Source organism: Protopterus annectens, chromosome 12.part0, assembly GCF_019279795.1.
Source record: "Protopterus annectens isolate FY-2018-M chromosome 12.part0, PAN1.0, whole genome shotgun sequence".
Taxonomy (NCBI): Eukaryota; Metazoa; Chordata; order Ceratodontiformes; family Protopteridae; genus Protopterus; species Protopterus annectens.
Window position 1 is genome coordinate 1,203,992,397 of NC_056746.1, and position 16,278 is coordinate 1,204,008,674.

Sequence of the window (16,278 nt, forward strand, 5' to 3'; positions counted from 1 at the left end):
ATATAAATATACATATGTTGATATATGTCTATATGTACATACACATGTACATTCATACATATGTCTGTCTATACATCTGTATATTGCATCATGTATATGGCCATTTGTAGATCTCTTTGTGTATATATATATATATATATATATATATATATATATATATATATATATATATACATATATATATATATATATATATATATATATATATATATATATATATGTATGCACATCCTATGTGTACAGATGTACCTATTTATGTTGATATATATGTAGATATCTATAACTATAATGGCATACATATCTATTCAGATATACCTAGTTATGTCGATATATATGTAGATATTCATAACTACATGTGCATATGTATCTATATATCTGTATATGTGTAGACATATATTGCTGTGTATATGTATATATCTGAGTGTTTATATGTATATATATATATATATATATATATATATATATATATATATATATATATATATATATATATATATGTATATATATATATATATATATATATATATATATATCTATGTCGATATGTATATGTGTATATATCTATATAGATATATGGATAAATATATATATATATATATATATATATATATATATATATATATGCATGCACATATATGCTTACCATATGTCCAGAACATGGAATGGAGTCCTACTTCAGCACGAATAGTCCCAACCTCTTAGTGCAAGGGGATGTCATGTATGTATTGCAGGTATATATGTAGACTGTTGTTACTGTAATAGGTGTTGTCTTAACAGACATGTGTGTGGGAGGTCACATCTGCTTTTGACATGTGCACCATTGGCTACTGACAGACATCCTAAGGACATCATAGTACAGTACCACTGCTAGCACAGTAATGATCCTGTGGACTACAGCAAAGATATGACCAAAATATGTGGACAGTCTGGCACTCAATGTTCAGTCCAGAGGTGTACACATATCCCCTTCATGCGAGACCTGTGGACCATGCCTCCCAATGTGGATGTTAATAGCCATGTACATGGGTATATCACGTAAATACTGGACTACATATGCCCACACAGTTTATGCATACACACACACCTGTCTGTCCTGACACATAATACCTGGTGGTGCAGAGGTCACATGGCCACATACTACCCAGTAGTTAGTGACATACATCTGTACAGAATCCCACTGCTTTGTCAGAAATACACAACAGTTATGGTGGCCTGACAGCAGTATGTCTTGCAAATAACTGGATATAGCACACTGGGTAATTCCACTAGGCTGCTTGGCATGTCCCAAAGCACTGTGCAAACTACAGGCAGACTGCCACAACACTGCACTACATTTTGTATGGGGGATTACACATGTACCTGTGATTATAGCAGGCTCTACACGCATGTCACACAGAGTAACAGACACCTCTGAGAAAGTGCATACCCACAACCAATGTAAACACAGCCACAGCCACATATGGTACACAAGTTTAATATGACACTATATGGACTGTCTGACAAACACCATTCTCATATATGCCACTCACACACTAACCCTGGATACATTGGGTCATGACACAGTGTGGTCCGTTGGCTGTCTGTGGTATGGGACACGTGTGTGTCTGGCCTTACAGACATGTGATCCAGTAGGGTACCATACACTGGAGCAGCATGAAACATCAGATAGAATAGGACCAAGAACAATGGCATCTATCACAGTCTGTGCACAGCCCAAGGTAAGTATGTGCAATACACATATTGTTGACAATCAACCTAAGTACAGACCCCAGTACTGTACACACAACCACAGAATGCCTAAGTTATGTCCTCAGAAACAACCCCTACTATACATAACATGTCTAGCAGTCTGATATCTGACTGGCTTGTTATTAGGTATGATGTCAATAAATAATGGTGTACAGAACACATGCACCTCTTACTGCATGACATCTGTACAAAGGTTGACAGACTTGTGGCTTGAGCTGCGAACACTGGCCCAATATTGGCATGTTGCTGTGATAACCTCAGACATTTACTGTCATATCAGGGTTTGTTGTGACAGAAGTCCTATGAGGGATATGAAGTCAGTAACTCTCATGGCTGTCACCATGTACTGACTGCAGTCTTTACACTATGCTTCTGCATTTCTCAGATAGGTGGTTTGTGAGTAACACAAAAAACAAAGTGCTCCAAACACTGACCAGTCTGCAGATGACCCTACATATTGGAGTCTCCTCAAAAACATAGCACTGTCACGACAGGTATTAAATCATGTAGACCAGCCATATGTACACACACACCCTGTTAAACCGACATTACTCCAAATGCAGAATAGCAACACTTACATTCTGTAGTCATGTCTGGCACATCCCCCTCCTGTCTGTTGGCCTTTTTCCACAGTGTATGTTGTTAGTGTTAGAGGTAAATCCCAAAACCATCTGTGATGATGTTTGCCAAATACCAGATCTAGGTCCTGCTCACAGTGAATGAAAAGGCCCAATACCAACATGATGTTCCTAGATATTAGTGTGTGTTTCCATGCAATTGGCTAAGGGAATGTTACCACAGCTGTTCCACATGCAATCAGCTAGAGGAGGACTGAAATTCATGCAGAGGCCATCAGCTGATCATGAGCATCACTTACAAAACACAAGCTGCTGCCTAAGCAAAGCAGGTATACTTCTCCACATCCACCAGAGAGGGAGTGAGAGAGACAGACAGAGACAAAGTAAGTCAGGGAGGGGATGGGGGAGTAAAACCTAAGTATGTCTGTGGCACACGCCTGTGTGTGTGGGGGGTTTCAATCCCTGACTATGTATTGCTATCACATGTCTTTGCAGTTCTTGCATGTGCCACATAGATTACATGTTGGGGAGCTGTCCAAAGATATATGTGATGGTGAGTGACATCTGCAACAGTGATATAGTAGCAATACGGTAGATGTAGTACACGTGCCTGTCCACATGAACAGGTGTCAATGTCAACACAGCCACACTCTCTCAGGGACTCACACACATTGACATACTTGTCAGGATCAGGAATACACTTCCTAACTAGTTAGTTTGCCACAATACAGTAATACTCAGGTAGCACATGCACCACAGGGGTTATCCAGAGGTTATATGGGAAAAAGGTATGTGAAGGTGTCTGACATCAGACAGCATGCTTCAGTAGGCCAATGGAAGTTGTAGTCAGTGTGAATGTAGTCAAAAGCATCATACAGCACACACACAGACATAGGGTGCCAGTACTGACATGCATGGGTGCATTGCTTCATGGGTGTGTAGTGGCTGACTGTGCCATAAGGCTATACATGGCTAGATGAAGGGTATACCTTGGCCTCAGGCCACATAACAATGGCCTGCAGTGTGGCTCAGGGGTGTAGTGTCTGGATAGGCCCACACAGGGGGTACTGCATTCACCATCCAGTCACCTGGGTTACTATTGTGTGTGGCCAGTGCTGTGCAATGCTTACCATGTATGTGTTCTATAGTCCATGACATGGAAGGTGTCTGGGATGTGCACATGTCCAGCATGCATGTACAGTGACATGTGGAACTGTATGTGGGGTGTCTGGCCCATGTTGTATACACAGATTGTTATCATATGTGCCAGTCGTGGCCTCATGTGGTGGGAACTGGTAATGGACACCAGGTTGATCCTGCACCTTCACTGATAGCATGATACGGATATTCTCTGGTGTCAATGGCATCTTTTCATACAGGGCATGTGTTTAAGGCTTGGTATATCCTTTGTGGGTCACATTTGGTGGCACCACAGTTGTTGCAGGCGTGCAATGGGGAACATAGTGAAAGTGCATTGTCTGCAATTACGTGCCATCTGTGGGCAATATGCAGGGTACTACCAACATAGTGGTTGTTGCCTAGGCAAGTGTATTTGTGTATGAGACATGGGTTGAGAGTGTTCTCTGGGTAATACAAGGGTTGCTTACTTTGTTCACCAGGCCTTGATGTCACATGCAGGAGTGTGGATTGGCACCCCAGCCTCTTGGCTATTTGACATCTGTTATCCTTGTAAGGTGGACATTGTGACATATAATATGGCCACCATATAAGAATTTTGCAAAACCCACTTCACAATGAGTCCAGTTGTTACACACTCACAGCCAGCTCCACACAGGATACGAATTGCAAGCACAGACACTCACACACACTTGTCATGTCTGGGATTTGAACTCCTACCTAACTAGTTTATCACACTACAGCATTATACAGTTACAGGATGTGCCACAGAGATTACTGGATTACTTCTTCCCCAAAGGTGTATTTCACTGGGAATGACATCAGCAGGCTTGCCAAAGTAGGTCAATGGAGGTTATAGTGACTGTAAATAGCCTTAAAAGTATTGCACCCTACACAGACAAACACACACATCCACACTTGCCATGTCTGGGAATAGAACCCCTACCAAATTACTATATCACACTACAGCATTATGCTGTTATAGGATGCACCACAGAGATTATTTGAGTACTCTTTCAGCAAAGGTGTATTTCACTGGGAATGACATCAGCAGGCTTGCCAAAGTAGGTCAATGGAGGTTGTAGTGACTATGAATGGCCTCAAAGGTATTGCAACCAACACAGACAAACAAAGACACACACAAACATCCACACTTGCCATGTCTGGAAATAAACCCCCCACCGAACTACTATATCATACTACAGCATTATACTGTTATAGGCTGCACCACAGAGATTAACTGGTTATTCCTTCCCCAAAGGTGTATTTCAAAGTGAATGACATCAGCACAGACATACACACACACACACACACACACACACACACACACACACACACACACACACATACACAATTCCCATGTCTGGTATTAGAACTCCTACCTAACTAGTTTATAACACTACAGCATTACGCAGTTAAAAGATGAGCCACAGAGATTACTGGGCTATTCCTTCCCCTAAGCTGTATTTAACAGTGACTGACATCAGCAGGCTTGCCATAGTATTGTTATGGAGAGGGCAGTGTGTGTGCATGGGCCATAACCCATTCATCTAGAGGTAGACACACCACACTCAGGTGCACACAGGTTTATATTCTGCAGGTACCTGTATACAACTGCTAGATGACTCCTGTCTTGTACAGTCATGTTGCACAGCTAGCACTAGCACCATACAGTCTTTAATGTTGAGGGATACCAGTGGCTAATTTCTATGGTGAGTGTCATTTGCACATCATGTGGTTGTAGCCTTTTGACTGTGTGCTGGGTGGGACAGGCCTCATGATGGTAGGCTCTTTGTCACTGTCACTCTCTTCCACACATCTATGTATATGTACTTTTGGCATATTATAGTGTGTTGTCCTTGAATATATGTGTGTATTCCTATCCAATATGTGTGCAAAGCATGACTGGTGCATACTGAGGAGTATATGCACTAACATCTGCAACTGTCAGATATGTATGGTCGACTGTTGTTGGCAGACATGTGTTCATTTGTTTAAGAGTGTGAGCATGTCCAGTATGTCCTTCTGTATTGAATTTGTGGATCCATTCCAGGTAGATTGCACACCAGTGCAGACCTTTGTGTTCTACACCTACAGCTAGCAAACTGTTTCTGCAGGATATCTGTAGATCAGTTGGCAAAATGGGGTCAAACTGTGCAAGGGATAGTGGGTACTGTAGATGATTGTATCTGTGCTGCTTCTGCTACATGGTACTGGTGTTAGCAGAGATACTCAGACATGTGTACTGTTATACACTGTGATGTTTTATGTCCTCAAGTACTGTCAGGTAGACATTTTTGCTTGCAGTGATGTCCTGGGGAACACAGGGTGAATGCAACTGTGTCCAGTATTGTGGTCGATCATCTACATATCCCAGGAAAGTTATGCCATTCTGGAGGGGGAGCTGCAGACACTTGCTGCTGGGTCTGTGTAACCAGTTCAGCAGCTTGGTACAGTGATGGCAGGGGATCCCATACTTGTACATCCATAAATGTGACAGTATAGCTTTATCTTGGTGTAGCAATACCTCACAGCTGTACAGATTCACACAGGTTACCCAAAGGCAGGGGTCATAAGTCAGTACATTACTCCTATTGTGGTGTATGGGCAGGTTTGTAGCCACCCATTTTTGTGTTTGCAGCCATGGGTAGTATGTGCACACAGCTGTGTTTCGGACTTTGCACATTCCATACTGCCCATGCTACCACCCCCCCCTCTATTATTCTATCCTCTTCCATACATTATGCAAACATTCTCTGATACTTTCTCTGTAGTTATCACCTCATCACAGCTGTGTTTTGGTGTTGGTCCACAGTTCATGCAGTGGGACATGGTGGACATGTTACTGTGGTTTGTCCACATGACCTTGCATATGGGTTATGTGGAGTGTGTTATGTTGTTAATTGGGTGTCCATGACATAACATACATTGGCAGTACAGGTGAGATGCAGGCCTTTGGTAGAGGCCTGTAGGTCATTTGGTGGTGATGCAGGCCAGCTGTAGCAGGCCATTGCATTCTGTCTGTCCTACAGTACCAGACTGCCATACAGTATATTCCCCTGGGGTGACAGGGTAGGTGTGCTAGGTCTTCATGCCAATACTTTCTATCAGTATTGATCAGGTGGTGTGGATGCTGGCAGGGTGCTGCTTACAGCTAGGGACACACCTGCACTGTATGCTGCATTCTTACGCTATTGCCATACACAGGTGTGGGTCATATTGCATCCATTCCCAACAGCAGGAATAAGACTGGAGAGGTACCTGTGGGTGGTGGTTGGGTGAGCTGGGTGCATGTGTGCTATGGACACTACTTGCATCTGACTCACAGATATGCATGGGACATTCCAGTTATGCTGGCTTATGCAGGGACATCAGCTGTTTCTCGATACATCAGTCCTATCACCTTTGTGATCTGCAAGTGTTCGGCCAGACGAAATTGGTATTCCTTACTACAAGCCCAGATAATGTGATGCATACCTGTATGTTCAATTCCTAGGGTGTGTTTGTTTCATGGTTACACATTATACACTGTATGTCTGGGGTACTTTTCCCTGTGTACTGCTTGTATATCTAGCCCAACAGTCATGCAATGTCCATCTTCCAGATGGTGACACATATTACCGCCATACATTTATAATGGCTTAATGCTAGAATGTGTTATACTGGGAAGCATTGTCTTTGGCACTGCAGTTGTGAGGACTTGGCCCTGTCATAGGCAGCAGTGGGCAATGGCCACCAGGTCAAACCTCAACATGCATACATGCTGACCACTCTCACACAATATGAAACACACACCAACCTAACACACACACATACCTGCATATTGTACAAATGCTACAATCTATTCTGCTATCTTGGCCACCTCAGGTCATCTGTGCTCCACTGGTATTATACCTACACAGACATGTTACTATATGACTACATCGGATTGGAGGGGTGGCACACCTGACTGTTACTACATTTCTACATAGGACTGGGAGGGCACACCTGACTGTTACAATGTGTTTACATCAGCTTGGGTGGGGGGGGCACACCAGACTGTTACTACATTTCTAAACAGGATTGAGGGGGCACACCTGACTGTTTCTACACTTCTACATAGGATTGCGCGGGGCGGGGCACACCTGACTGTTACTACATTTCTACCCTAGATTGGGGGGGGGCACACCTGACTGTTACAATGTGTCTACATCAGATTGGGGGGCACACCAGACTGTTAATACATTTCTACATAGGATTGGGGGTGGGGAACACCTGACTGTTTCTACATTTCTACATAGGATTGGGGGGGCACACCTGACTGTTTCCACATTTCTACACAGGATTGGAAGGGGGGGCACACCTGACTGTTTCTACATTTCTACACAGGACTGGGGGGCACATCTGACTGTTTCTACATTTCTACATAGGATTGGGGTGCACACCTGACACTTGTACACATTTGCTATGACTGTACTGGTATTTCAGGTACTCCATTTCATTCTGTATTGTAACCTATCATGCTGACTAGAGGCATATCAGTGTACTACAGGTCTTAGGTTTGATTGACCTACATATCAGTTTCTGACTTCTTACCCTTCAGAACTAACATCCCACTGCCTGACATGATGTAGTCTGTCTGTGTAGGCCTGGGGGGGATTACCCATAACCATCATTCAGAGGCCTTAGCACGGCCTTTCTTTGTGTTTGTCTACACCAGTCCTGCTGGCTAAGACTGTTGTTGGGTATGTGAACCTCCCTGACTGGCATGTGTGTGTCATATGGACACACATGTTGCCCAGCACATTTCCTGCAGTGGGTTTTGTCACCATGTGTAATACTGACTACTATGGTGATACCAGCATTTGTTACAGATCACATTCTGCCACTATAAGTGTCTACTATCTGCTGGCATCCCATTCAGCCACCTGATTCCCTTGCATGCTCACATCCATACTGTAGACCATACTGTAGATACAAGTAATAACACATACTACTCTGTTTGGCAATTGTTAAGAAGAGTGACTTACCTTGTGGATGTGCCAGTATTGAGGATAGTGCTGGAGGGCTGCCTATGTTGCATGCACATAGTACACTGCCAATACATGTTTGAGCACAGGTAGTGTCATGTTTGGCATCCCTTTTACTGTATGTACGAGTCAGAGAGAGGTGTCATTCCCTGGGTCCCTCCTGTGTCAGTGTATGTGCTATGCGTTGCCTCTTTGCCAAAGCCAGGGCATACTGGCACACCTCCTTCTGCCTACAGGGGAAGACTCAGGTTGTTCCTCCTCTGAGGCACTCTGTGCCTGTGCAGGCCTTGGCAATTGTGGGGGGCTGTGTGGCCCTGCCCCGTGCTGTTCCTGCTGCAGCTGTTTCTGCAGGCTCATATTGTGTAGCATGGCACATATGATGACAGTTTGAGTACCTGTAGCTGGGGAGTACTGCAAGGCTCCACCGGATGTGTTCAAGCACCAGAACCATGACTTGAGCATCCCAAAAACATGCTCTATTATAATTCTGGTCTCTGCGTGTCTCTCATTATGGAGTTCTTGTTTGGATGTGTGTGCATTTCTGATGGGTGTCATCAGACACGGCTTCAGTGCATAACCAGCATTCCCCACTAGGTGACCGTGAGGGATGTCCCCATTGGTAAATCTCTGGTACAGCTGCGTCAGATGCCAGATGTGGGAATCGTGATAGCTTCCAGGGCCTTGGGCATTGCACATGACCTGGCAGTTGATGAAGGGGAAGCCCTTGCAGTTGATGTAGACCATACCCCACTCACCGGGTGGTGCTTTGATGTGTATGTGCGTGCAGTCTATAGCACCTACTACCTCAGGGTATTCTGCTATTTGGTGGAAGAGACACATATTGCTGGCCAACGCCTCACAGGTGTTGGGGAAGTATACTTGCTCACCGGCATGTGCTGACATGGCATCCAGGAACTGGTGGAGTACCCTGGATGCTGATGCTTGTGAGATCCCCATGATATCCCCATTTGGCTATTGGAAGGTACCTGTGGCTAGTATTCTTAGGCCTACACATACCTTTGTATCCACTGGGATGGGTTCCCCTCTGTTAGATCGGTGTGTCAGGTGTGGCTGGCACAGCTCAACAATTTGCTGTAGGAGGTCCCTGTCCACCCTATAGCACTTCACTCTCTCCAGCTCATGTAGCCCCTGGTAGGTTCACCTGGGTCTGTACACTCTTCTCCATCTCTTCACTGTGGGTTGATCGACAGCATTCTCATCCTCACCACCCTCAGCCTCTTCCACATGTTGATGTATGATGGCTACTGCAGCCCCTATTATTTTGTTGTTTTTGTTTGTTAAAATGTCCCTGCTTGTATACACCGGTGGAGTACAGTATGTGCAAAAAAACAGAGTGAAAGGTGTTTGCAAAGTTTATAGTAGTGTTTTGGGCTGGTCTGGTCTGCAGTTTGTGTAATGGGATGATTTTGATACATTTCACCTGCCAGCACTGCTGTTTTCCCTTCCCATTGCCTTCCTGTTTAAGCCCGGGGGAGCACCGCACAAACACTATGCTCAAATGTGCACAGAGCTGCTATTTCCTGGTTTACTTTTTTTTTTCCTTTAAAACCTGGTGCGTGGCACACACAACCGCTTAAGCGATGTAAAGAGTGCTAGGCAGCCTCAGACACAACCCCTTGCTTAGCTCTGCTAAGTAAGGGCAAGCCTGAGCCACAGGGCTCCATTCCACATACAGTATGCCTGACACCTGCCCTATGATGTCAGCTAACTCCTAGGCTTGCACCAAGCTATTCCTGCACTTACACTGTTGGGTGCTCACTAGCATTGAGGGGAAACCTTGGATTCCATATCATTCCCCTCATTTGCATAGGATTGCCTGCTGATGCATAGTTACAGGTCCCACACTGAGCCTTCCCCCTTAGCAACCACTATTCACTGGTCATGTTGTCTTCTGCCAGCCACTGAGTATAATGGCAAAATAGTGATTTTGGTTAGAATGCTTATTTCAGTTTTTTTTTTTTTTTTCGCCCGATCCCATTTGCGTGCCACTGCCCTATGCTTAAACAGCTGAAATTGGCTAAAAAAAAAATTAAACTTATTTTTGTAACTGTTTTCCATGCCAATGGCCATATATCTGGCCATTTGCATGCTTTACATGTTATATACATCCTTTATTTGGAGCTGTCATGACTCCATTTTGTAGTTTGCAGAAATGTACTCGGTTACTAACCGAGTACATTTCTGCAGTTTACACTAGACCTGCACGCCCGGCTGTCAGCTTCCTGGTATGCAAATTCACCTCATTTGCATGTTTTTCACCTGCAGATGGGGTAATTTGCATACTGGAGCCACGTCCATGCAGGACTACTGCAGTAGCGCTCGTGTACGTCCCTGCAGCTAATTCCTGGATCGCATGGTGGACATATTGCCTGCTGGAGCTCCTGCACTAGTCCTGCACACCATGAAGGGCTTGCTGAATCTGTAGAAATGTCTTTAATGCTGAAGTTTGAACCTTTACAAATACATGCTTTTCATTTGTGAAAAGACCCCCCACCCCCTTAGTTAGCACACTGTTTGATGAATAAAGGTTTTGTGCAAGAGTGTTGCATATGCATCACATTTTTGGTGAAGAAATGTTCCTCACTGATTCTCAGGAAGAGAGTGCTGTAATCAGAGAAATTGATGCCCTTAACAGCATACTTGTGACCAGCTCGTACTCACACAGTATGAAAGCAGTTGCAAATGTGTCAGCTAGCAAACTGTCAAATGTAAAAAAAAATGCACAGTTTGAGAATTTGCAGGCTATCATAAATACTTTATAAGATGTGGTTGTAAATATTGCAACATGTGAAATGCATAAAATGGAAAAAATGAGTGCAAAACTGCTTTGTGTGGAAAGGCAATATTCTCTTTTAAAACTAAGCTAAAGCATTTTATTCATCAATCATCAGACGATTCTAGTGCTTAGAAAGTATACTGCATTTCTTGACTGCTCAGATTGGATTTCATTTTGCCAGTTGAGTTATTTAAGCACTTTTTATATATTTAAGTCAAGGGTAGATACAAATTAAAGGCATCTCCAGCTAATTGGAGAGCGACAGGTTCAAATAAGCTATTCCATAGATGTATTCCTTAACCATCTGTCTTTTAAACACATTGATTTTGTATTTTTCTTGTTCCGGTTTAAAGCTGCTAGATTATCTCATTTTTACAACATGTTCTCCTTAAATTTATATTTCAGTTTTAATGTTTTATTATCAATATCAATTATTTGTGGCTGGTGAATGTGCATGTGTGCGTGTGTGAACGTGCCTGTGTGTGTGTGTGTGTGTGTGTGTGTGTGTGTGTGTGTGTGTGTGTGTGTGTGTGTGTGTGTGTGTGTGCGCGGGCATGTGTGTGTGTGTGTGTGTGTGTGTGTGTGTGTGTGTGTGTGTGTGTGAGTGTGTGTTTGTGTCTGTGAGTGTGTGTGTCTGTATTTATACATGCGCACATAGGTTTCAAATACTTCTAGTAAGATTCCACTAGTAGGATATGGGCTCAGACTGAGGTGAGCATAATGCTATAGTTATACAATTATAAAGCTTATTTGTGTATGGCAGATATTGGCTATTACCCAAGGCAGCAATGCAAATTTATTATATACTGTTGAAGCCAGCTGCACCTCACACATTACTTGATATGAATGTTGGTGGGTTTTTGAAGCCTACTGATCTTGTATAATTGGTGGCACCAATGTGAATATAAGACTATAGCTATTGTGTGTCACATATAATTTGATGGCAGTAGGAAGGATTAATTGAACTTCCATCACATGTTCTACCAGCTAAATTGTCTATTCTGAAACTGTTAATATTTCTAGTAGGGATACACTTTTTTGTTTTTGTTGCCTAGAATTAGCGTTTGCTTTCAATAAAACATTTGCTGCATTTTGCTTTAAATCAAGTATCTTTATTAGTTACCTGTAGTTACATAATTGCTGACAGTCAGTTCAGTTTTTGATTCTTCTGACAGAGTTGTCAACAAGCTGACTTGTGTGATGCATAGCCTAACTTTACTTTTGGTATTAATGGGGCAGGGTACCTTTGAATGATTTGAAGTCTTCCAAGAGACCTCTTCGTAAGTTGACTGCTTCTGAACAGTTTCCTCTGCAAGGGGAAAATAAATGCCAAGAAAATCCTGTAAGGTGATATACACAATCTGTCTGATTTATTAGGTAGGGCCAGTCTGCTTACAAGTATGCTGTATAAATGGATTTGTTTACTTTATTTAAATGTCCTTTGCCATGTGATGTACCAAGAAGACATTTTCCCTTGCAGAAAAGATGTTTAGCATGCATGCATGAGTGAGTCAACAGATGGGGATTGTTGCTTTCAGGGCAGTTGTAAATTTACTCAAAAGTGATACTTATCAGTAATTTAATTGCATCTGAGAGATACTAATGATAGCTGTGAGGAATAAATCTCCCTGTAAGAGCTAAAAGCTGTATATTTTGTTTAAGGCTCCAGTTTGGATTACAATTAAAATACTCCTGTAAAAGCTAAGTGTGGCACTATAGTTGAGGAAGTATATAGCAAAATAACTTTATTTAAAGATTTGAGGTGGCTTGATGATGGTTGATAAAGTAATCTAATTCTAATGTTTTAGTTTTTGGGTTACTCACATATTCATTTTGAGTCACAGCTGGTTAGATAGAGAAGCACTTAATAAGTTTGAGATAGCATTCTTTCTAAATTGTTACAGTTCTTCTCCACCCATTGTGGGTAATATTCGTTGGTTCTAAACAGCTTATACATAATTATCTTTACAAACTAACCTCCTTTTGTCTTGGTTGCCATAGGAAAGCTACAGATTTCTTGGCATAATAGCTTATGACTGCATAATACCAGATGTGTTTTATAATGCATGCAGACCAACAGACAAGCTTTCATTTCCAGTACACCAAAACTGGAGTGTCTAATAATCAGAAGCAGTCAGATTCCCAAGCGGTATCATATGTATTTACCCTAGAGTGAATACCAAAAAAAGAAAAAATATTAATGCAAAAGTTCCACATCAGATGCAATCAGACTTCAGCAGAAAAATCCAGGCAAAACAGAAAATAAATATCTATACAAATATTTCTGTAAACTTTCCTTTATCAAGGCAGCATGAGTGATATGTACATTTTCTTTTAAAAGTGGTATTTCAGCACATTCGTGTGTGATTGTTCAAGAAATAGAATTATTTCCACAGTTTGACCTTAGCAACATTACATCTGTGGGGTAATACTTTTCTTGTTAGAATGGCTCAAAGCAATTCTGCTGTTATTGTTTTACTTCTTGTCTCAGTATATGAAACATATCCAAGTCACTGTCTCCCCCGCACTGAGAAGAGGTTATTCTTGATGAGCTGTGTTAATAATTTCACTCTTGGAAAAAACAGAAATCAATACCATTGTAAGGGCACCGGTCGATTCAGCATTTATACATTAAGAAAAGAAATCAGATCATTAATCTTACCTGACTGGGCTGTTAGCCACATCGGGATCTTGAGCTGTGATGACTCCAATTACAGTGCCAACTCGGACATCCTCCTGCACGTCAATAACTTGTGATGGGTACTTAAATACAGGGGGCTCATCCACATCCGTCACTGTAATCCTCACAATGGACTGGTCCTGGAATGTGCCAAGATCTACAAACCGGGGATCAGCGTACTTATTTAGGGCCTCTATAACCACACTGTGTATCTTCTTGCTCTCATAGTCCAAGGGCTGCATAACAGTACAGCAAGATATCAGTTAGACTTGCGAAAGGTAGACAATATTTTTTCAAAGATCAAAAAGACAACGTTTTAACTACTGTTGGTACAACTACATAATCAATTTATTGTCACTGAAGAAAATGCAGTCTAAACTAGGCAGGGAAGTTAGCACATTTAATATTTTGTTATGTCTATAGCGGTCAGTGCCCCTCTAATACCGCTGTAACAAATTCCCCACTCTGTACTCTTTCAAGCCTTAACATTGTCGAGATTTTTTTCAGTACCATTCCCATTAACTTAATTTTTGAATAAACAGACTGTCAATGAAGGAATTATTGTCTACATCAGTATTTAAACAGCTGATAGAACCTAACCAGAAATTAATGTATTCATGTTTTAAAGAAAATACCAGATACAAACAACTTTTGGACAAATACTAAACATTTCTTTTTGATATCAAACTGGTATTCAAAATGGTATTCATTTCCTGTGGTATTGATTTATCCAGGCTCAAGTTCAAGATTATGTTTGTGGTTGCTCACCGAGCATATCAAAATAAAAGTGCAGAATGAAATACAATGACACAAAATGCTCAGCAGGGAAATGGAAAAAACAGAAAAAAAAAACAAGATAATTTAAAATGCAGAGCAGGATAAGTAGAAACTAGCCAGCTAAATAAATGATAGTCAAACAGTGAAAAGTGAAACGAAAGAAGTGTATTTTGAGAGATTCACTGAATCGATCTGAGTGGACTATTCCTCAGCTGTGGGCAGAGGGGTTTCCAGTGGAGCCAAACTGAATAAGAAAATAACCAGAGAGTTTCATGGTGCACCTTAGGACCCCTGTAATTTGAAAGAGGCAGAACAGATTAGCCTTTCCAGGATGTAATGAACCAGAACCGGTGAGTTCTCATAATTGTCCCTCACTGACAGGTGATAACATTCAGTGAAGCTTCTGAGGTACCAACACAGATCTGATGCACTAGCCCTTTATACTTTTTGTCCACTTCTCCTGTCCTCTACTTTACCTGGTCCCTCCTATCTTTTCCCTGTTTTCTCACCACATCAACTTACCTAGCATTATAGATGGACAATTTCCCACAGTTTCTCCAGCTAGCCTCATTGACATGGGCATCGTGAGGCAATGTAGCAACTGCCTCAGGTACACTGACAGCTCACTTCTTCTAGTCCACTGAAATTTATTATATGAGAGATGCATCTCTATCAGGAACCTAGAATCCAGGCTCTCTTGCTTACCAGTCAGTTGATGTGATAGTAAGCAGGTTGTCAACATGCACACCTCACCTCCTGCACCTACCAAACCAGCAACACATAGACCTACATATGCAGAGGTCATTACAAAAAGCTTAACTAAACATCAGAGACCTCCTAAACACAAACACAAGCATGCTTCACATAATACATCCCCTGCAGTACATAGTACACATAATATATCACACATCATTGTCTCACCAGTCAAGACCTAATGCATGACAGGAAAAACAAACATCTTAGTCACAGGTGACTCAATTGTGAGACAAACCTATGGCCCTCTCACTAAGTTGGATAAGGAAAAGGTCACAGTAAGCTGTCTGTCAGGTGCCAGGATCTGCCACACCACACATGCTCTCAAGTCTCTCAACAACAGGCACTATTATGACTCCGTCATAGTCCATGTTGGTGTGACTGACTTGAGATGTACCTCAGTGGCCTATATGAAGAGAGATATGACTAAGCTCTCTGATTATTTGTCTTAGGCAGGTATATTCCTACCCTTAAGCAGCATTTTACCTTCGCCTAGGATGATACATCAATATAAACAAAACATGATTGACTTCCACAATTGGCTTAGTTTTTGGTATCATTCAAAGGGGATCCAGTATCTGTCAGCCTGGGATGACATGGTCGACAGATCTCGATGCTTTTCCAGGGGTGGTACCCCTGGGATTTCAGTTACTGGCTAAGGTTCTTGCCAGCCCCATAGTGACTTTTTTAGGCAATGTCACAAGAACAAAATTCCAGATGTAAAAATAACCTCTAAAAGCAACCTTAAGGTTAATGCTACTAAATGCTGGGAGTCTAAAGCAGAAACTGCACTCACTG

General features: G+C 42.1%; 1 protein-coding gene across 1 annotated transcript in view; it reads right to left on the reverse strand.

Annotated features, from left to right (window-relative positions):
• CDH22 (cadherin 22) overlaps positions 1 to 16,278 on the reverse strand; it is a 3,413,183-nt gene that overhangs the window by 1,187,282 nt on the left and 2,209,623 nt on the right. The window contains exon 8 of the mRNA XM_044090249.1: positions 13,933 to 14,186. Within this exon, the coding sequence (XP_043946184.1) occupies positions 13,933 to 14,186 (254 nt within the window). The remainder of the gene's footprint in view (positions 1 to 13,932; positions 14,187 to 16,278) is intronic.